This window comes from Hyperolius riggenbachi, chromosome 3 (genome assembly GCF_040937935.1).
Source record: "Hyperolius riggenbachi isolate aHypRig1 chromosome 3, aHypRig1.pri, whole genome shotgun sequence".
NCBI classification, from domain to species: Eukaryota; Metazoa; Chordata; class Amphibia; order Anura; family Hyperoliidae; genus Hyperolius; species Hyperolius riggenbachi.
Window position 1 is genome coordinate 411037927 of NC_090648.1, and position 24049 is coordinate 411061975.

General features: G+C 42.3%; 1 protein-coding gene across 2 annotated transcripts in view; it reads right to left on the minus strand.

Annotated features, from left to right (window-relative positions):
• Nucleotides 1–14977: 14977 nt before the first annotated feature.
• The window catches only part of PDLIM4 (PDZ and LIM domain 4), a 316081-nt gene continuing 307009 nt past the window's right edge, over nucleotides 14978–24049 (minus strand). For both annotated transcript variants that reach the window (XM_068277460.1, XM_068277459.1), the window contains 2 exons: nucleotides 17168–17288; nucleotides 14978–15553 (listed from right to left, as the gene is read on the minus strand). In XM_068277460.1, coding sequence (XP_068133561.1) covers nucleotides 15349–15553; nucleotides 17168–17288 — 326 coding nt within the window. In that variant the 3' untranslated portion in view covers nucleotides 14978–15348. The remainder of the gene's footprint in view (nucleotides 15554–17167; nucleotides 17289–24049) is intronic.

Below are 24049 nucleotides of genomic sequence, written 5' to 3' on the forward strand. Positions count from 1 at the left end.
TTTCCTCTCGACACTAGATGCCTTTGTTGATGGCAGTGTCATCATTGGAGGTGACCTTAACATCCCATTAAATCCAGCCCAAGACACCTCCCATGGTAAATCCTCCATCTCCTATAGCAAGCTCAACAAACTTAAAAAGGCAATCCATGAGCGACAGCTGGTAGATGTGTGGAGACTCCTTAACCCGACAGCGAAAGACTACACTTTTTTCTCCTCAGTACACGCAATCTATACTAGACTGGACTATATCCTCATCTCCCATAACTTGCTCTCTGACTCGCCAAGTGCAGACATAGGGATAATGACATACTCTGATCACGCACCCATCTCATTGTCGTTAAACTGTAGATCACGTAAACACCGCCCCTTTAACTGGAAATTTAATACCTCTATGTTGGAGGATGCTGGGGTGGCCTCCAAGATTGAAGGGGAAATCGAAAGATATTTTACTAACAACAACAGTGAAGATATATCCTCACCTATTCTATGGGAAGCACATAAATGCGTGCTACGGGGATACCTAATACAGCTAGGTTCAAAATTAAAACGGGAAAGAGAACAAAGACTGGCAGACCTCTCCTCGGAAATACATATACTAGAACTTAAACATAAACGCTCCCTAAACCAATCAGATTTAGACAAACTCACTGAAGCCAGAGAGTCGATAAAAAAATTCTGAGTGATAGAGCCCGACTTGCCGCACATAGATGCCAAAACTTATTCTATACACACGGAAACAAATCTGGTCGCCTACTGGCCAGGGCCTTGCGTCAACAGCAGCGTAGGAACTATATACCTCAAGTCATAGATACTCACTTAGGAAAACATATACGCAGTGAATCCATTGCCAATACATTCAGGGGCTTCTATTCGTCACTCTATAATCTTAAAAGCAATCCTACAGAAGATCCACACGCGATGAGGGGAAAAATACGGGATTACCTGGCAGAGTCTGGAATGCCTCGCCTCCTCCCTGAGACAGCTGAAACAATAGATGAGCAATTCACCGAAGCAGAGGTGCTAACGGTGATAGCACAAATTAAACCAGGCAAGGCACCGGGCCCAGATGGCCTGCCCATCGAATACTATAAAAAATACAAATAGACCCTCCTTCCACACCTATGCAGAATGTTCAATGATATTCTGGACCCTGACAAAGTAGCTTCCTTTACCCCTCAAACTTTAGAATCGCACATCTCGGTAATACATAAGCCCGGTAAAGACCCCAATGCCTGCTCAAGTTACAGGCCTATATCCTTGCTCAACCTAGACTTGAAAATCTTCGCTAAGCTGATAGCCAATAGAATAGCGCCTTTAATAGGGGATGTGGTAAACTGGGACCAAGTGGGATTTATTCCCGATAGAGAGGGACGTGACAACACTATTCGAACATTGGATCTGGTCCAGTTTGCCCGGTCGAGGGATATTTCATGTATGCTTTTATCTACAGATGCGGAGAAGGCCTTCGACCGGGTAGACTGGACGTGGATTAACGAGGTCCTCGGGCATATTGGCCTGGGCCCTAAGATGTTACGTGGTATATCCGCCCTCTACTCTAGGCCATCGGCACGTGTTAGGACCAATGGGGTCCTCTCTAACTCCTTTCAAATATCCAACGGCACCCGGCAGGAATGCCTCCTCTCCCCGCTCATCTTTGCATTGTCGCTGGAACCACTCCTGTGCCATATTAGAGAAAATCCAGATATAAACGGGATAACAATTTCCCCAAAAGTACAAAAAGTGGCCGCATACGCGGATGACTTGCTCTTTTACATCACGAACCCCTTGATTACCTTACCTAACTTATTGTCTGAATTTAAAAAGTATGGAGACCTAAGTCTATTCAAAGTCAACTATGATAAATGTGAAGCTCTGAATATATCCCTCCCACAGGGATTACAGTCGCACTTGGCGACGCAATTTCCCTTTAGATGGTCCTCCACTCATATTAATTATCTAGGTACGAAAATTACCCCAGACATAAAAGATGTTTTTCAAATGAATTTCCCACCCATACTCGAGACCCTAAAGGCAGACCTGACTAGATGGAACTGTCCACACTTTTCCTGGATGGGCAGAATTGCGATTTTAAAAATGAATATTATGCCCAGGCTCCTATATCTATTCCAGACTCTGCCAGTACAAGTCCCTAACTCCTTTCTGAAATCTGCTCAAACGACTTTTGGTAAATTCATTTGGAAGGGGAAACCCCCTAGGCTCAGGAGACCCATCTTACATAGACCTAAACAAATGGGCGGGCTAGCTGCGCCTGACATCAAAAAATATTACTATGCAGCAGTGCTTACCAGAATAGTAGACTGGCACAGACATCGTACTACTAAACAATGGGTCGATATTGAGCATCACATTTCGGAGTATCCCCTTACTAATCTGCCCTGGTCCTCTCCCACTCCGCAACGCGACTGGACGGACTCACACTTAATATATAATACCCTCAGAGTGCTTTCTGTCACCAGGCAAAAGGAAGACATTTTACCATGGCCTCCCCCCAGAATACCCCTATTTGACAACCCTGAATTTAAGTTGGGCTGTCATGCTAACCACTTTAGTAACTGGAAATTGGCTGGTATTTTGCTAATAATCTTTGGAGCCAGGGAAATTGGCTAACAGTTAAGGAATTGAGAAATAGTTCCGGAGTGCACACCTTGGACTGGCTGGGTCTGGCGCAGCTTCGTTCTCTGTGTAGAGCGCGTGGAATCTCGCCGGGTCTCTCTAGATCTAAATCTGCCTTCGAACTGCTATGCGGATCAGTAGGCCCATCTCGGAAGACTTTATCAGCAGTGTATTCCTTACTGATTAGTCAACCACTTGGCTCACTCTCATACTTCAACAAATGGGAAAGAGACCTTCGGTGTACATTCTCTGACGCTCAGAGAGCCAAGATGTGCATACTCACCCAGAAATACTCGATAACGGTTAAGCTGCAGGAAATTAATTTTAAGATCCTGTCACAATGGTACCTTACTCCACAGAAATTACATATTATCTTTCCAATTAGAGACCCTCAATGCTGGAGGGGCTGCTCCTCTGTAGGATCCCTATTACATCTGTTATGGGAATGTCCCCTGCTTATCCCCTTTTGGAGGAAAGTAGAACACATAATCAGGAAAACGACAGATAGAGAGGTCCTCTTTACACCACAATTCTTTCTCCTTCACTGCAATAACTGGAGTATAAGGGCTTGCAAAAATTCTATAGTAAAGCATATCTTAAATGCAGCTAAGCTACTCATAGTACGTAAATGGGGAACTCCTATTATACCTACCTTAAAGGAACTAGATAAGGAGCTATGCCACACTAACGGGATGGAAAACACAATAATGACCCTTCAAAACCGAACTGAACAATATGTCAAGACATGGAGATTCTGGAACTATTATAGAGAATCTGAGGAGTTCAAACTTCTCTTGGTGTAGTCCTTAGAGTTTCAGGTAGCGACCACCCTTCTCTCTAGCCCTCTAGCGTTGATTAATTGACAACTGCTTATACCTTAAATTTAAAGCAGTGTCGGATGCTCCACAACTAGACCCTACGAGTTCAATCCTTTCGTTATCTTTCTTCTCTTCATTATCTTTCTCTGTCTTCTTCCTTCCAGAGCTATTGTATAGCTCTGTCTCTTTTCTCTTCTTTCTATAAATTCAATCTAGTGTACTGTCATATTGATAGATACTTGATGTGTTATCTAGAGCTACACACTGAATATATCTCACTTGTGAGATCTGTCTTATAATATATGGAATCTAGCACTGCTATATGCCAACGTGATATAAGAAGACATTCAATGGACACCACCTCTAACAGACTCTAATCTTATACTCACTCCTGATACTTCAACACCCTGTTGGACATGGCGGGCCCTAACAGGGAGATTTCATCCCACAAGATTGTATATACCCTCCTTAGTCTATGTGTACACTCCTTTGTGTGACTACATGATGACACTATTATCTGATTGTAAATATGTATCCATGTGACGACACGATGTTCTCTTCTTCTTTGTTGTGTATAAAAACTTTTGTACAAATAAAAGTATTTGAAAAAAAAAAAAACTATAAGGTCTTTTTGAAAACTTTTTTCTGCATCTTGTTAAGCAGATTCTGTTTAAGAAACCTTAAAAATATGGTGTTTCTAGGACTTACTGGGGCTTTGCTATTAACCGCTAAATTTGGCGGATTTTTACTGTAATGTAAAATGCAGAAAATAGGCAGATGCAGATTTTCTGCATTATATTACAGTAAAAATCAGCCGACTTTAGCGGTTAATAGCAAAGCCCCCTTAAGTCCTAGACACACCAAATTTTCAGGGTTTATTAAACAGAATCTTGTGAACAAGATGCAAAAAAAGTTTTCAAAAAGACCTTATAGTTTTTGAGAAAATCGATGTTAAAGTCGGGTGGAATTTCCGCAATTTCCGGCGGAAATTTCCGAGATTTCCGGCGGAAATCCGCATACGGCACTTGCATTACCGATTTCCGCATTCCGATGCGGAAATGCAATTTCCGATCGGAATTTGCGGAATCCGAATGAGCATCCCTATTTATGGGCAACAAGTGCTAAGCATCTCTGGGAACTCCTTCAAGACTGTTGGAAAACCATTTCAGGTGATTACCTCTTGAAGCTCATCAAGAGAATGTCAAGAGTGTGCAAAGCAGTAATCAAAGCAAAAGGTGGCTACTTTGAAGAACCTAGAATATGACATATTTTCAGTTGTTTCACACTTTTTGGTTATGTACTATACTTCCACATGTGTTAATTTATAGTTTGGATGCCTTCAGTGTGAATCTACAATGTTCATAATCATGAAAATAAAGAAAAAAAAAGTATCAAAGCTGAGTTAATCAAAAACAAATCACTTTTTTCATAATTTTGTTGCTTTAAAAATGCTGAATAATTATTTTATAGATGAAAAGAGAACATAGATAAGGAGAGATAAGTTATGGCTGTCGGATCTTTAGGCATGATCAGGGCTTCTTTTACACTTGCTAGATTCTTCCCTATGTAGTCTTTATCAAAGCAAGTGCTTTCGGTGCACACTTGGGCGTGCGTCAGAGCGTGCGTCAGAGCACGGGTACATAAGGGTTCAGTCAATTCTCAGACCCTGAATTACTTCTCCCTCTGAGTTGCTACGACTTATAGGGGAAATAGTATTTTTCGCTCCTGGGAATTTGACCGGCAGCGGCTCACCCTGCACCCAACTCATCAGCGGCTTACATATATGTACGCATCTTTGAATCTTTATCGGCTGCCCTGGCAGAGTTTAACACACACAAGCAATAGAACACAGCAGTACATGCATCCAGCTACATTTAAGTGGTCAGCAGGTGCTCGTCAGCCAATCAGGATGCACTGTCATACACCCTTTACCTGCCATACCACATCTAGCAGCCATTAGCATTCAGGTGGGAGGCTTCAGTTGGACGCCATCGCAAGATTGCGTCGCTAGCAGGACCGCCCCGTGCAGGCATCCCTCCCACAGGGGTCCCTCCCTAACCGCTCACCTGTCCACCATGTCCTAGAGCTGAAAGAAAACATTTAAAAACACACGATTGGTTCGCACGATGACCAGGGGCCCCCGGACCTCTCTCACTGGCCGGGGCCCCAAGGCCAACATGCGATACCTGGAGGGGAGTGCAGGTGGGCCTGGACCTCTCACACCCAGGCTCTGGACCTCTCACATCCAGAAAACCCACCAACACTGCCTCCATACAGAATGCTAAATTCAACACACACAAGCAATAGAACACAGCAGTACATGCATACAGCTACAATGAAGTGGTCAGCAGGTGCTCGTCAGCCAATCAGGATGCACTGTCATACACCATTTACCCGCCATACCACATCTAGCAGCCATTAGCATTCAGGTGGGAGGTTTCAGTTGGACGCCATCGCAAGATTGCGTCGCTAGCAGGACCGCCCCGTGCAGGCATCCCTCCCACAGGGGTCCCTCCCTAACCGCTCACCTGTCCACCATGTCCTAGAGCTGAAAGAAAACGTTTAAAAACACACGATTTGTTCGCACGATGACCAGGGGCCCCGGACCTCTCTCACTGGCCGGGGCCCCAAGGCCAACATGCGATACCTGGAGGGGAGTGCAGGTGCATCCTGATTGGCTGACGAGCACCTGCTGACCACTTAAATGTAGCTGGATGCATGTACTGCTGTGTTCTATTGCTTGTGTCTGTTGAATTTAGCATTCAGTATGGAGGCAGTGTTGGTGGGTTTTCTGGATGTGAGAGGTCCAGAGCCTGGGTGTGAGAGGTCCAGGCCCACCTGCACTCCCCTCCAGGTATCGCATGTTGGCCTTGGGGCCCTGGCCAGTGAGAGAGGTCCGGGGCCCCTGGTCATCGTGCGAACCAATCGTGTGTTTTTCTGGCAGAGTTTAACCCAGCATTTGTACATTGCTTTAATTTAATTTAATTTTTAGTTTAGGTTTAGACCAATTGAACAACTAAGGCTGGTTTCACAGTGGGACGTTACAGGCGCACGTTAGAGCAGCCTGTAACGCACCCAAACGCACAGCAATGAAAAATCAATGGGCTGTTCACAGTGCCCACGTTGCGTTACATTGTAACGCAGTACGTCTACATAACGTACTGCATGCAGTACTTTACACGCGGCTAAGCAGCGTTAGACCGTTTGCACATGCTCAGTGGGGGGCAAGAGGAGGCAGGGAGATGCCGCTACAGTAGCCGTGCACATGACTACTTAATATGCACTGCACTGGCGGCTGCTGATTGGCCGGCGGGACCACGCGATGCGGAGTGTCTCACTCCGCATCACGAGGTCCCGCCGGCCAATCAGCGCCACTCTGGGAGACCTTATGTGGATAGAGCCGCGTTAGGCGGCTCACTCTAACATCCTCTCCCGCACCACCAGGCGTTGCGTTAGGGGCGCGTTATGCAACCATAACGTCCCCTAAAACGCAACGTCCTGGTGTGAAACCAGCCTAAAGGTTGTAAAAACAAAACTTTAACCTATTGCATTATGCATATGTTTGCTACTGTATACACATTTGTTCCTCTTTTTTGCGATCAAGTAGATGTCAAAAGTGTGTGTTGAGGAGGGAAATGCTATTTGTTATGTAGGGGTGTCTAGTAGGACGAGATCTGCATAGAACTCCCGTGGCTGGAAAGAGAAAAAGACCAGCAGAGAGAGCAACCAAGAGCACCAATAGTGTAGTATTTAATGCCAAAGGGATTGTAAGTACCTAAATTACCAGGTTGCAATTAGGCAACCACAGTTGTGAGCATGTGGAGAAATCCATTTACTTTCGGATGGAAAGTCCTCTCCCAGACTTGGGTTGCACTACTAAAAAGGGTTAACTGGAACCAATAGGCTGCAGGGATAGCCACTAGAAACGGAAATTGAATTATACTGGGAGGGAGTAAGTGCCCCATTGATGTGTCAGGATAATGGCTGGTATAATAAAGAACAGTCTTACCTTGTTTTTTTACAGAGTAATTGGACACCACAAACAAACTGACACATTTTTGGGGAATCACCTGCTTCTTCAGGTTAATAATAGTGTTTTAGTAATCACAGCAACAAGCCAGGAGCGCCTGCCAGGTGTTCCTGGGTAATTACTGTGATCACTAAGACACAGTATTATTAACCTGAAGAAGCTGGTGAATCCAGGGAAACGCGTTGTGTGTTTGTGGTGTCCAATAAAACTCTAAAAACCTCCTGATGAGGTAAGTTCTTTAGTATACATGCCATTATCCTGACATATCAGTGGGGCACCTCCTCCCTCCCAGTATGCTATTTGTTAGCTTTTGCTTGTTTGCTTTAGATCAGAACACTGTAGCTTAATTAGGATGGTTGGGGGTCTCAGTTAAATTATATCAGAATTACTGTTTGATTGAAGGCATATTTTGCACAAATTACTCCTCTATTAGAATGTGTTTGGTAAAATTGCATTGCTTTCATTACTTTTAGGGTATCAACATGAAAGTGCTTTATATGTCAGTTTCAAATTTGAGTTTAGCTTGACATCAGTTGTTCCCCAATTCTCCATTCACTGAAATTGAACTGATGTGAAAAGCCATGTATTTACTCCTTGAAGTTATCTCCGCTGTCACCAGTATCTTATTGAGTTCAAGTGAATCAAGAAAGTCACATTGAAATCCAGTCCAAACTACTTTCATGCACCTCACAATACATAACTACTGCTAGATGTCTGCATTGGTACAGATGTTGTTTAAATGCATAGCCAGGGGTAAGGCCGTTACATAGCATAGCTATTGCCAAATGAAAACATGGCTATACTGTATAACCATATATGGAAGTCCAGCTAAATTTAGGAACCTGCTGGAGCACAAGAGGCTGGCAGCAGGGAGCTCCTGGGTTACATTGATTTTGAGTGGCCCACTACTCGCGCACTTGAAGATGTTGTTCATTTGTTCTGACAAATCGCCATTAGTAAACAACCCATTTATGATCTCCTTCATCCATCATACAGATTCCATTCCATTATAGAGCTCCCACTCTTACCTGTAGCTTCATAATGAGTAGTTTTCTCTTTCCCCTAAACTCCACCAACCCAGCAGGGATGGCCATCACTGTGTCACTATTGGCCTCACTGATTTTTAGGCGTGACTCTGGTTTTAGTATAGCATTTTTCAACAGCTGTTACAAACATAGCCAGCAGCATCTGATATTTCACATTAGTCCTGTCCTGAGGAGACTGCTGTACCGTACAGGAAGATGCAGCTGTCACAGACACCACAAAATAGTCTCATCCATAGGGTATTTCTTTGCGGTAAAACAGCTTTATTTTTACACAGAAACTTGGCCCACGAGCAAAATGAGGTGTGATGTCATGAATACAAGATGTGAAGCGGAAGAGTGATGTAGAGCATAACATATAAATTATAACTTTACATGGTCTCATTCACTTACAGCTTCTTAACTTGGCTTGCTGCACATAAAGAGTGATTTCATTGTTACTACAGCTGTGTATTTCTTAACTGCAGACAGCCATAACACCAGGATGATACGTCACTCCTGCAAAATATCAACACCCCAATAGGGTTATAAATAAATTCTGACAGACTGTGGGGAGTAAAGAGAAGCATGTGCTCAATGACTGAATTACAACTCTTATTCAGTTTCCATCGCTTAATTCCCCTTTCTTCTGCCTGTGCTTTTAATTTAATGAAATAAAAATCATTGCTGCCCAACACCCACCTCAGCTGTTCCTATGTGCTAACCGGTTGTTAGTCTTGGTTTGTTGCAGAAAACTAAAGTCTAAATATGTGGACATAAATTAAGGCTGAGCATGTGGAGGGATCCTCTTATAAGGTGACCACCAGCAGGTGGTGTTACCTCACTCAGTTTTCCCCAGACCTCTCATAGGACGACAGACTAGTGAGCCTCATGGACACTGGATATTTTGCTGCATAAAGCTCCTTAATCACAGCCCCTGAGCTTACCTAAGAAGAACAGGTGAGACTGCAACGTGGTATGGAAACAGAGGCACTAAAAGGATAAAAGTATCTAAAATGTTTAAAATCGAGGAGGCAGTGGTGAACTTACCGCCTCCAAGCAGACACAAGATAATGCCGGTGTATCTTTAAATAAAGCAATTTATTTACACACTCCAGAGAACAATACAATACATTTCGCAGGAGTGACCCGCTTCCTCAGGCAATAGGTTGGAGTATATACAATGCAGGTCTGGTACTAAGCCAAGCGCCTCTGTAAACTGAGACTGGGAAGAGCACAACTGAGGCAGAACAAGATAGTAAGATAAAGAAGGTTCAGTAGCAATTAAGCAGACTACAGAGGAAGGAAACAAGCTGGGTCAGTAGGAGAAAAGAAGACTAGAACATGGTCAGTCAAGCCAAATGAGGTGTAGCGTTGTCCATGCTGTTTGTTACTGTGCATGTGCGCGGTGGAGGGAGGCGGGCACGCGCGTGGCGGGTGGCGACAAACTTAGAGCCCCTTTTTAAACGGGCTTAGGTCTACTAGTAAGATATAATTGTTAATAGAGCCACAAAGGAGGACAAGGTTGCCACACTTTCCAGCTTGAGAAGAGAAAGGACACCTTCGATTACAAACATGTTAGCGCACACCTCTCTATCACACATCCAGTCACAAACCGTATCACCCTACAATGAGGCACATTATGAAGACTGCATGAGCAAAACACTATAGGATCAGCCAATAAATTGAGTGAAATGTAGGGGCAATAGAGAACTCATTGGGAGTTTTCAAACACTTAAGGTGGCCACACAGCATACATTTTTTTAAAATATCTGTTCAATTCAAGAATAGCAATCAATTTTTTTGACTGTAACAATTCAAAAATATGATCAATGTACCACACACCTATGTTACATTTTTCCCCAATTATAAATATAATAATTCAAAGCTCAGAAAAAATTGATTGGAACTGTACATCAAGTAATTGACAATCCATCACACACCATACAATTCTTGATAAAGTAGGTCTGAAATTTCCAGCATGTCCAATATCTTCAAAAAAACAAACAAACAAAAAAAAAAAACAGGAAATTTCGATTGGATTTATCAATCAAAAAAACAAAAACAAAACAAATCTCGGTTTTTCAGGACAACTGATCGAAATTATATTATCGAATTGGTGAAAAATGTTATCTTTTAATTGTATGGTGTGTGACCACCTTAACAGTTGAATCAGGCGCCTGATTTATTTTTATCCTTATACCTACTTTGTCTTTTATTTTTATCTAGACTAACTTCTACTGAATTGAATAAGAGTGGCAGTGCAAGTGGTGTGTGGTACTGTGCTTTTTGATTAATCTGTTAGATCGGTTTTAAATTCTGTATTTTCAAACATACATTTGACCAAAAATTGTTAAATTGAGTACTCAGGGATATCTATGGATAATGTCAGTTAAAGATCAGTCCACCAGATATCACCCCTTTGTGTGCCCTGCCATCAATCCTCCTACCTGACCCATAACAACAGTATGCATCATTACAGTGTTCATTCCCCACAGTATCCCCTGCAGGATTGAGCTCAGTCCTGACAGGCAACAAACAGTATTGTTACTTGTGTACATACCTTACTTGGGCACAGTGGTTACTGTCCGAAGGGATTCCTCAAACCACAGTTACAGGGACGAGTTCTGTACAAACACCTCACTCTGCTTTCACAGAGCAAAGTATCTTTTATTATAGGGGAAATAAAAGAGGCAAGAGGATGGTGAACAATGGAGCAGCAAGGAGGGAAACAATGCACTTGGGTGTCGCTGTTGTTTACATATCCAACAATCTGCATCTTTAAATGAGCTTGGGGACAATTGTTATCATGCTCGATTTGTGGCTGAGGTAGCCACAAATGGCCAGTCAAGTTTGATATAGGTAGTGTATGTACCTTTAGAATCAGTGACCAGATGAGGTACTTCTTTGTTTTCTTATACACAAAAAGCTTAGCTACTCAGAATCAGAATCTTTTTATTTCGCCAAGCATGACTGGGTTATGCCCGGAATTGGGTTTGGCACAATACCGAGCGGTACATATACAGAAAGGCAGGGAATAGAAGAAAAAACGTCAGAATATGACAGTAATACAAAAAGTCATACTCAAATATACATTCACAATATACATTCAGCGTCAAATATATGAATGTGCATTCAGCATCAGTATGCATCCTTCTGAAACACTGCTGAGGTCAAAACGTATTGTTTTCCAGTCTGCTACTATGCAGGTGGTAGTAGGGCACTGATAGAGGGTGGGAGAATGTTAAGAGAGTTTAGGAGGCTAACGGCCATAGGGAAGAAAGAGTTCTTGGTTAAGGGCTCTGCCTCTGACACAGGAGACCTGGGTTCGAATCTCAGCTCTGCCTGTTCAGTAAGCCAGCACCTATTCAGTAGGAGACCTTTGGCAAGTCTCCCTAACACTGCTACTGCCTATAGAGCGTGCCCTAGTGGCTGCAGCTCTGGCGCTTTGAGTCCGCCAGATGAAAAGCGCGATATAAATGTTCTGTGTTTGTTTGTTTATTTGTTCTTGTGTCTGGTGGTCTTGGTGGGGATAGCCCGGAGTCTCCGGCCCAATGGAAGTGGGGTGAAAAAGCAGTGGCCCGGGTGTGAGGGGTCACTTGATATCCTCAGTGCCCTGGCACACAGTCTTGTATTATGCAGGAGGTCAAGTGTAGCTTGTGCCTGTTGCTGGCGGTGGCTTTTGCGTACCAGACCAAGATGGCGGAGCAGAGGATCAATTCAATGGTGGCAAAGTAGAAACATGTAAGAATCTCCTGCGCTATGCCGAACTTCCACAGTTGACGGAGGAAGAAGAGTCTCTACTCCTCTCCCTACATCAAAGCAACAGTAAAGCCTTCTGCTCATGCCATGGTGAACTCGGCTGAAGGAGCTTTTAGGTGCTGTGTCAGCCATGATCTTATGTGGTGACCCATGAGGTCCCTTAAATAGACTATAAAGTCTAAAATAGACATGGTATGCATGGTATTCTTCTAAAAAATTATGACTTCAGTGGTGTTTTCAGTCTAACTCACCCTCTGAGATCACGTATGTGCTGACTTCACCCTGCCTCCTTGCATGTTGTGGCACTCTGTATCTCCAACACCGAGAGTGGCATGGCACTCGTCTGCAAGGGGGCAAGGTTAAGCACCAGACGTTGGCGCACATGTGATCTTGAAAGGTGAGTTAGACTGACAACACCACTGACGTCATTATAACTTTTTAGAAGAACACCATGCATATCATGTCTATTTTAGCCTTTGTAGTCTCTTTAAAGACAATATACAGGGAGTGCAGAATTATTAGGCAAATTAGTATTTTGACCACATCATCCTCTTTATGCATGTTGTCTTACTCCAAGCTGTATAGGCTCGAAAGCCTACTACCAATTAAGCATATTAGGTGATGCGCATCTCTGTAATGAGAAGGGGTGTGGTCTAATGACATCAACACCCTATATCAGGTGTGCATAATTATTAGGCAACTTCCTTTCCTTTGGCAAAATGGGTCAAAAGAAGGACTTGACAGGCTCAGAAAAGTCAAAAATAGTGAGATATCTTGCAGAGGGATGCAGCACTCTTAAAATTGCAAAGCTTCTGAAGCGTGATCATCGAACAATCAAGCGTTTCATTCAAAATAGTCAACAGGGTCGCAAGAAGCGTGTGGAAAAACCAGGGCGCAAAATAACTGCCCATGAACTGAGAAAAGTCAAGCGTGCCGCTGCCAAGATGCCACCAGTTTGGCCATATTTCAGAGCTGCAAAATCACTGGAGTGCCCAAAAGCACAAGGTGTGCAATACTCAGAGACATGGCCAAGGTAAGAAAGGCTGAAAGACGACCACCACTGAACAAGACACACAAGCTGAAACGTCAAGACTGGGCCAAGAAATATCTCATGACTGATTTTTCTAAGGTTTTATGGACTGATGAAATGAGAGTGAGTCTTGATGGGCCAGATGGATGGGCCCGTGGCTGGATTGGTAAAGGGCAGAGAGCTCCAGCCCGACTCAGACGCCAGCAAGGTGGAGGTGGAGTACTGGTTTGGGCTGGTATCATCAAAGATGAGCTTGTGGGGCCTTTTTGGGTTGAGGATGGAGTCAAGCTCAACTCCCAGTCCTACTGCCAGTTTCTGGAAGACACCTTCTTCAAGCAGTGGTACAGGAAGAAGTCTGCATCCTTCAAGAAAAACATGTTTTCATGCAGGACAATGCTTCATCACACACGTCCAAGTACTCCACAGTGTGGCTGGCAAGAAAGGGTATAAAAGAAGAAAAACTAATGACATGGCCTCCTTGTTCACCAGATCTAAACCCCATTGAGAACCTGTGGTCCATCATAAAATGTGAGATTTACAAGGAGGGAAAACAGTACACCTCTGTGAACAGTGATTGGGAGGCTGTGGTTGCTGCTGCACGCAATGTTGATGGTGAACAAATCAAAACACTGACAGAATCCATGGATGGCAGGCTTTTGAGTGTCCTTGCAAAGAAAGGTGGCTATATTGGTCACTGATTTGTTTTTGTTTTGTTTTTGAATGTCAGAAATGTATATTGAAGAATGTTGAGATGTTATATTGGTTTCACTGGTAAAAATAAATAATTGAAATGGGTATATATTTGTTTTTTGTTAAGTTGCCTAATAATTATGCACAGTAATAGTCACCTGCCATCACAGATATCCCCCTAAAATAGCTAAAACTAAAAACAAACTAAAAACTACTTTCCAAAATATTCAGCTTTGATATTAATGAGTTTTTTGGGTTCATTGAGAACATGGTTGTTGTTCAATAATAAAATTATTCCTCAAAAATACAACTTGCCTAATAATTCTGCACTCCCTGTACAGAACATTAATATTTTGCCCCACTCCTTACTGTTTTGCATACTGGTTTGAGCTGGCATTCGAATCCTGTTCAAGGGCTCAAACCCTACATCAACGGAAACAGCCTTACCAGTATGCTATTCAGCTTTGGTCTAGGCTGCTGTATCTTTCAGTGGTGGCAATGGCTGAGTGTGCTGTTCTCTTCCTTACCATGTCCAGTAAAAGCAGCTCCATCATCTGTCCACCCCTCTCCATAGAGTACGTTCTGAAAAAATTCATCTGTATGAACTCATAGCCAGACTTGCCACCCTATGTATTGTGTCCCAATCATAATGGGTGACAGATACAGTGCACATGTACACACCTTAAGAAGGGCTGTGTGTGGCACAAACATAATCATGCGATATGGCTACCAAGAACTCGAAAGTACAGCAGTACAACTTTAGATATTACATCTAAGTACTCTATTCTTAGATGTAATAATATTGTGGAACATTACTGATGGAGGAGAGAAATTTTGGGGTGTAATTTTGCTTTAAATATTTTAAAATAAATCTGTACTTGCAGATTCATATCAATCTTATTTTTCAACATAAAATAAAATAAAAGTTCAATTAAATCTTAAGACACAGATATTCTAAAAACAATATATATATATTTTTATTAGAGCAGAAGTGAAATATTATTTAGTATTTACAGAAGATTTTTGTTGGTGCCAAAAGAAAACAAAAAAGTAGACTGCACACATGTAGACTGCGTTATTAAATACAACAGCAATGGAAAACTTAGGATAGTTAATGCTTAAGTGTTACAAACCATTCCACAATGCTCTCTATGGATACTGTGCTTAGCATAATTCATTTAGGAAGTACAAGAAATATTCTGAAGCTATTTTATAGTCTTTTTGCTTTGATTTTATGGATAGGATTTGAGTAATGTCTTGTCTTCGACATGTGAACCACTTAATGCGTTAATTGCAGGAGGGCTTCTGAAAATATTGCATGGTAAGACGTGATAGTGCTCTCCAGCGTAAGCTCTCGATTGGTTAGTAAAGTTCAACTTTAGCGTTAGGATACACGGCCACAACGTCGTATCCCTCAGGAGGCTTGACTCTCTCCTTAGCATGAGTCTCGCAGTACAGCTGCTCTTCAATGAAGAAATATCCTCTCTGTTTCAGATTGAGCCCGCAGTCATCACACATGAAGCATTCCGGATGATAGAGCTTGTCTCGAGCCTTAACTATTGTACCACTGTGGGATAAAAATAAGGCAATGACTTATATACAGGCACTCTAAATAATGGTCCTACAAACATATGACTTGTTTTTTAAAGGACAACTGTAACCTCCTAAAACAAGTTACTCGCCTAAGAGAAGAGAAGGCTCTGGATCCATTAGACCCTCCCCGTTCCTCTCTGCATTCCCTTGTTCCACCGCCGGGGCCCCTTTCACATCTGCTGCTGGCTGCATCTTTGGATCTCCTGGGAAGTACTTGAGTCTCCGTACTGTGCATGCTGTGGCTGAAACAGGGGGCCAGCGGTGGAATGGGTAGGGATCCAGAGCCTTCCCTTCTCTTAGATTAATATCTAACTTTTATTTAAGGAGGCAACAGTTGTCCTATAACTGATTCAATCTTTGGGTGTAAATACTGTAAAAAAAAATATACTGAGGGGAAAAAAACAGTGATGGTACAACTGAGGAGGAAAAGCTTAATAAAGCAATTAACTAGTTAAAATCTTTTTAGTAGTGGGAAATGTTAGAAAGGTACTGATTAAAACTTAGTTTAGGGTTACCTGACTAGCCTAGGTAAGGCATGATGATAAGGGTATATTATAGAAATTAACCTACATGCATTATTTGTTCTTTGGACAAACGTTGACCTTCATAAATGTGGATCCTGATTTGTGCGATTTATTGCAGAGTGCAGTGGTTCTGTAGCGGCTGTGTTCGTATGCTCCCTACAGTAACCTGAAAGGGAGAGCCGCTGTGAGAGCTGCTGCACAAAGCTTGGGGGAGAGCCACTGCAGAAGCAGAAGCTTGGATGGAGAGCTGATGCAGACCCGAACGTAGCTGATATCAGGTGCCCAGCACCCAAATTTCCTGCCTGGCATTGCCATATTGGATAATTACATTGTAGACTATGGTGGCTCCCAAAATAACAGGTGCACTGTGCACTCTTTTTAACCGCTTCGTATCCAGCAAGTCAAACTTTCTATTTTCCCAGTAAAAATGGCACCACCATAGACAGCAATAGTAAAAGCTGCTATTGGTGGCAATGAACAGTAATTAAGGTGCCTGATAAATAGCGGGTGCCATAATTACTGTTCATTGCTGCTAATTGCGACTTTTACTATTGCCATTGCTAGGTGGGGGGATTAAGGTTAGGCAGCTGGGGTGGTTAGGGTTAGGTACCAGGGGGTGGGGTTAAGGTTAGGCCACACCAGGGGGATCTTAGTGTTAGGCAAAAGTAGAGGGAGGGTTCTATGTGAGGGTAGGGTTAGGTTAAGTTATAGCAAAATATTGGTAAAGGGTACCAATATTTTACTATAGTACTTAACTGGTAGAATATCAGTAATTTTACTACTGGCCATCTCCGGCAACTGTTTGTCTACTACCGGCAATCTCCAGCTCACATTACTCTCATTAAATTTTCTCCAGTCCTCCACCGCTAAGCATTCTTCAACTAAGTGTTTTTCAAAGCAGTTTTCACAGAGGATCTGTGACTGTGTATATTTTTCATAATTTCTTCATTTTCACTTGTTCATATTTATTACAGGTGTGTTACCACAGATATGTTTTCAAATACAAATAAACAAAAAGTCTAGAAGAAAATTTATATTTAATTTCTGTGCGTTAAAATACTTACACAATTCCATTTCCACATCTGGTGCATTCTGGGAGCATCTGTGCGCCACTCATTGGACTGCTGAGTTTAGAAACTGGTGATCGGACATTTCTAGAGCTGGCTGGTCTCTCTGACTTCTCACCTGTCAAAAAAGAAATGAACAAGCATAAATAATAAATTGTTGCAATATGGGTGCTGCTCACTCACATACTGGTTGGGGCTGCTAGTAAGAATCTACTTATGAGGCTTGTCAGACGGCACAAACATTTCTGAAGGGTCTCCTGAGGTGATGACATAAAACTCTATTGTTTCAGATCACTTTTACCTGCTTAGATTCACTAAGCTGCATATTACTTTCTAATGCTACAGTTCATAATCAAAGACATACTGTCATAAAAATGACATTTCAGGGCTTCACTCCAACAGTGTCATATGATACAATAAAGTATTTTGCATTACAGACTTGGTGGATATCAAGCTCACATCTACTGGAAGTGTAGAAAATGACATTAATATAAACATTACTGGTGAGGGCTGTCAGCAAAATATGCAGTAGCACAGAGGTCTCAGCACTTTAACATGTTATGTTATAACAATATAAGATACAGAGACAGGATCAATAGACTTGAATCCAAAGCAGTTTAATAAAAAAATAAGTTCTTACTGCCTTTGAGCATAAAGCTTGCTTACCGATACCAGGCTCCCCTGGTGCTGGGCACCCACACTTTAGGTTCCTCTCAGAGATGTGAACACAAGGGTGAGCATGGAAGTTAGAAAGGGGTTCTATATGGGAATGGATCGGAGGATAATGACTGTACCAGTACAGTGACTCCTATCGTCTGGAAGCAGCTACGCACACACACTTCTCAGAGAAAAAGGAACTGTAGAAGTGTAGGAAGTCAGTGTCCGGCAGTCACAAAGTTAGAAAGCTTTTGCCCAGTAGAGGTAAAGTTATACCTATGAGGCTGATTGGTAATACAGTAGTGATTTAAAGAGGCACTGTAGAATGCAGTTAATTATTCAAGATAGCCACATTTATGGTAATTTTCCTGGTTTGAACATCAGAAACACTTCCTATATCTATTGTTGTTAATTGGTATGTAACCCCCCCCCCCCCCTTCCAGTGATGCTACGCCTAGGCTGTTTACTCATGCAGAATTCTCCTCCCAGAGCATTGTGGGGAAAGCAGGCACTATTTACACTGGCTTCAGAATTCTCAGAAATGAACAATCCTGTGGAGGTGCACCTGACAGAACTAAAGATGTCACCACCTGTGAAATTTCTGAATGTAAATCAGGGTGAATAAAGCTTTTACAACAGTCAAACACTGACTATAACATTCATAAATAAATAAATAAATATTGTTTAAAAACACAATTTTATTAATTATGTTGTTTTCACTACAGTTCCTTCTTAAACTACTACCTAATTTTAAACTGCACACACATGGTTATGTGATGTTTCTACACGTGGTTTGCTGAAGTTAATTCTGTAATACAAAAAAATGACAAGATAGAATGCATGCATTTCTTAATACAGAGCAATGTGCCTTTCTAGAAATGTGACTGAGAAACTGACTTGGAGAATCAGAATTCATCACCCTTATCTGTTTGTAAAAACTTTTATTTACTTCTTTACCCTAAAGGTGCAGACACACCTTCGCCCATCGGCAGTCAAGATCCAATTACCTTGGGTGACTCCGCTGGGTCGGGCTGCACAGAGGTGAGTCAGCTGTGTTGCTGAAGATGCACTTTGTTACTTTGTGGTGAGTTAGAGGGATGACAGAGTGGCGCATGCATGACGTCACACGGTGGGCGGGGGGGCGGGGGGGTGGTAGTGTGCACAAAAGAATCGGCTCATGCTGGGGGTGAGTTGATCCACTAGGCGGATCACTTGCAGGTTGGGGGCCTCTGTACACACATCTGAATATCGGCTGAGGCGGTCATTATCGGCCGCCTCATCTGACTTTAATCAAAACATGACAAGTAACGTTTATATTGCACTTTTCTTCTGGCAGACTAAAAGCACTTGAGCTGCAGCCACTAGAGCACACTCTATAGGCAGTAGCAGTGTTAGGGATTCTAGCCCAAGAGCTCCTTACTAAAAAGATGCAGCCTTACTGAACAGGAAGAAGCGAGAATAACACCCTGGTCTCCTGTGTCAGAGGCAGAGCCCTAGCACTTAACCAGTAAACTATCCAGCCACTAATCAAGCATGTGTATGAGGCTTTAGACCCACATCACACTAGTGATTTTGCTGTAGCAACTGGTCAATAGGGGATATGATTAATAACTAGCAATAGTCTTGCATTGGGAGCATCAGTTGCTAGTCTTCAGATGCTACTGGTAGTCTGCCACTATATGTCAATGTTATAAGAAGCAAAGCTGATGATAAGACTATAAGACTAGAACCAAGCTAGATCAGCTACAAAGTCTACAGACTACTTTCATACTATCAGCCACAGCATCTAGCTTCCATAACTAAAGTGGGTGCACATGCACTTTTACTGCCACCCACAGGAATCAGGACTCAATCCTTATTGTGACAGTTCTGGCCTGGAACGCATATAGACACTTCCTTCAGCTACAGCCAAATGATGGGTGCTGCAGCTGTGGGGAAAAGAGTTAATGGTGCAGTACACGATGGAGCCGCTTCCAGTGGGCATGGTTAGTGGTTAGGTGGGGAACAATGCATTAATTGCCAATGCTTTAAGATCCGGCTTGCCAAATTTTATTTCAAATTTGATTTGTCACCTTAAAAAAAAAAAAAAAAATACGTTACACTACACAGCTTCTGGCAGTTTGTGATGTTCGGTCATTGCTCCCACCTTAACATGTTTTGCAATTATTGATATATAGTGATTTGCTACAAATCTTTATAAGACCACCCAAAGGCAAAAACTCACAGCATGGTAACATTTCAAACTTGTTGTAATGTTTTTTTCCTGGTTGAACTTGATATACAGATGTTTTGATAGCTTCAGAATATCTCAAACAAAAAGGCTATGCTGCAGAAAAAGCATACCTCACCCCTCTTATGTCTGCAAATTATATAAAACAGTAAAAATAATGATAAGGGGATTCATCTAAATGAAAACATTATGATTACAGTAATGCTAAGTGGTTTCATCTGAATGAACAAAATTGTGATGACTCATCTTCAGGCAACGTGATTGACAGGAACAGAAAATATATTCTTTATACTGCATGATATGGTTTCGGTTTCATAGGTTTATTTGCACACATTTTCTGACATGGGAAGCAGGAAATGGATTTGCCACAGTAACAAACAAGCAGACAAACATGCTCCAAGCTCTTTTCAAACAAACTTACTCATTCGAATCAGACTTACAAGGTATAGAAACCTGGAACACTTTAAAGCTGAAAATTAGAACTTTGAGGCTAGGGACACACTAGGCATTGAATAGAGAAATTAATGGAAACCGCAAACATGAAACAAGCACAAAAACGCATGATTTCCTGTACTGCCTAGTCTGCTCCCAGCCTCATTGCTACCAAAATGCCAAATATTATTCCCATTACTCTGTTTGGAATTTATGCAATAATAAAGGGATGGCATTTCCATTCAAATTTTATTTAAAGTGATATAATTATTCAGATACTGTAAATAGTAGTTATTCAGATGTCAAAAATTACATGATATCTAAGTCATTTAAAAACCAACAAAGAAAACAGAAGCTATGGATTCCTTTTGCATTTTCAATCTCTTAAGAGTAATTATGATTTTTTTTCTTTAATTCTAAATATATTTTGGGTGTGCTATGAAACAATTCCAACCAACAGGGACGTATCAGTAAGCATGTTCTGCCCGTGAGAAAGCCACTTTGCCACCTTTGCAAGCCTGTAGTTCTTTTGCATTGTTCAAGATGCTGCAGAAGGACCAGAAGTGTAAGTACAACCCATGTAGACCCTCCCCCGGAAAACTTTCATGCCCCCCCCTCACTTTCCCACCCCCTTCCTCTGCGGTGATCTGAATAAAAACAACAGGAGGTTCCAGGATTGCTGGTATACCTGAGTGGAGTCAGGTCAAGATACTCCACCTGCTTAAAGTGGTCGGTTGCCCCTTGTGCAACCCACCTTTTTGAGTATTCCTTTGTCGAACCCCCCTTTACCCTATTTTCTCATCCTTTCGTGACATACTGCACCATTTGGGCTCCCGTTGTCTTTGTGTTTTTTTCTCCAGTACTCCAATCTGAATAGAAAAAACAACTACTAAGCGCTCCCATTGGCCAGCAAGATTTTAAACTGATTAATTCATTACTTGTATAGTTCCTATTTAAGGAGCAGTTGTTCTTTTGTTTGTGTATATGGCTTCTGGCTTTGAGAAAGAGCAACTGAGCTTGAAACAGCAGGCTGTCAGCCGCTACAGCCATTTTTACTCATGACTTGTAATTTTTAATGACTTTTCTAATAAAGAGCTACTAAATTACTGAAGGTGGTGCCTGCTTTGCTTGGATTGTGATTTGAATAGAGGCTTTGCTCCAATTATGACTATAAATGGTAAATGATGTCATGAGGAAACACCAGCACATGTAGATGTGGCAGAAGAGATCCCTGTTAGTTGCAGGTTGGCTGCAGAGTTTAAAGAACCTGAACCGAATAAAAGTATTTAAAATAAACACATGATGTAGCTACAAAGGGATATTACATACCTATTTCACCTTCAGTTAGCTCACCATTTTCTTCTTACAGTGATCCCTTCCAGTTCTGACAATATTTTGTCAGAACTGAAATATACCTGCTGTCAGTTATATTTCAGCTGCTGTCAGTTACAACTGAATGTGCAAGGTAATGTCCATGTTTCCCTATGGCTCAAGTCCGGTATAGGTGCCCACAGTACAGTATAGGTTAGCTAGGTACGTGCCACCAGTATAGGTTAGATAGGTAGGTGCCAGCAGTATAGGTTAGATAGGTAGGTGCCCGCAGTATAGGTTAGATAGGTAGGTGACTGCAGTATAGGTTAGATAGGTAAGTGATTGCATTATAGCTTAGATAGGTAGGTGACTGCAGTATAGGTTAGATTGGTAAGTGACTGGAGTATAGGTTAGGATTTAAAAGAGTGGAGGGCGCTACTGTAGGTTGGTGTCAGAGATTCCTATTTCACCTGCTGCTAACTGGTCACGTGTGGGGTCCCACTGACCCACACGAAGCAAGAAACACCAATATAAAACAATAGACTAGTTGCGCTGGGTATAACTAATCAGTATTTTGGATCCTCAATAATTTTAGATGCCTATTCATAGACTTGGTACTTAAAAGTATAAGGTTTTATTTTTATAAAACATGTATCAAAAAATTGTATTCATAAAATATACACATAAAATTGTATTACATCAGACAATATCGGTACCCATCTAATCAATAAGATTGCTTTAACATAAAACATTCATCCATTCAAACACACTCAGACCTTCCAATGTGTAAAAAAAGAAGAGGATGTGTGAAATGGATAGGTATGGGGTTATTTGGGATAAGTACGCCAAGAGGGGGAGGGGTTTTGGCGCATACAACTTCTTGAGTACTAATATATTGTGCAATAGATATGGATGGTGACCAATGACTATATGATGGAAATTCAGTAGATTGGGGAGTATCAGTATCCGTTGCACAATGTTCCTCTTCGATGATTTTACCGTTCCCCTTGTAATTAGTCCTATTGGGTAGTAGAGGTGCTGATTCACTAGTCAGCACCGTGGCATACTGTTTTTTCCCCGTACTAGCGCTGTCCAATAGGTATTTCAGGAGCGGTAATCCGTTTAGATGTAGTTTTATATATACTCACGCTCCCCTTTGCGATGCCTCTAGATATAAGTCCAGTTCACGCGTTGGAGCTACGGCCGGCTGCTCTACAACTTGTGACAGTTCGCGTCTCCCGTGTAATCCTCTGCCTCTGTAGCGGTGAGGCGTAGTGGCAGTTCCGGGAGGCGGCTAGTTCAGTTCCGGTGACGTCACCTGTTGCCTGCGTCTCCTATTGCAAGGTTGCGTGGTTAACACTATACAGCTGCAGTGCACGGACTTGATAAGAGTCGTTTTCCGTGCGTTTTTAAGTAGTGTGCTGTATTCCTTAATGCAATTCGGATCCCCAGGTGGATTTACTGAAGTGCTGACGCATTTCAGCGGTCCACAGCCGCCTTTATCAAAGCCAGTAAAAAGTGAACTGCCGCCTGGGGGATGTTATAGTCTAGATGTTCCCTCCCATATTGATAGAAGTTTCTCCTGGGTCTTAGAAGGTGAATTGTCCATCAACATAGATCTCATATGAAAAGTTTATTCGTGCATATATTTTGTTGAACAGCGAGGAGAACGCCAGCGCATACCGCTAAGGCTGCATCTGAAACGTTTCAGATGCAGCCTTAGCGGTATGCGCTGGCGTTCTCCTCGCTGTTCAACAAAATATATGCACGAATAAACTTTTCATATGAGATCTATGTTGATGGACAATTCACCTTCTAAGACCCAGGAGAAACTTCTATCAATATGGGAGGGAACATCTAGACTATAACATCCCCCAGGCGGCAGTTCACTTTTTACTGGCTTTGATAAAGGCGGCTGTGGACCGCTGAAATGCGTCAGCACTTCAGTAAATCCACCTGGGGATCCGAATTGCATTAAGGAATACAGCACACTACTTAAAGACGCACGGAAAACGACTCTTATCAAGTCCGTGCACTGCAGCTGTATAGTGTTAACCACGCAACCTTGCAATAGGAGACGCAGGCAACAGGTGACGTCACCGGAACTGAACTAGCCGCCTCCCGGAACTGCCACTACGCCTCACCGCTACAGAGGCAGAGGATTACACGGGAGACGCGAACTGTCACAAGTTGTAGAGCAGCCGGCCGTAGCTCCAACGCGTGAACTGGACTTATATCTAGAGGCATCG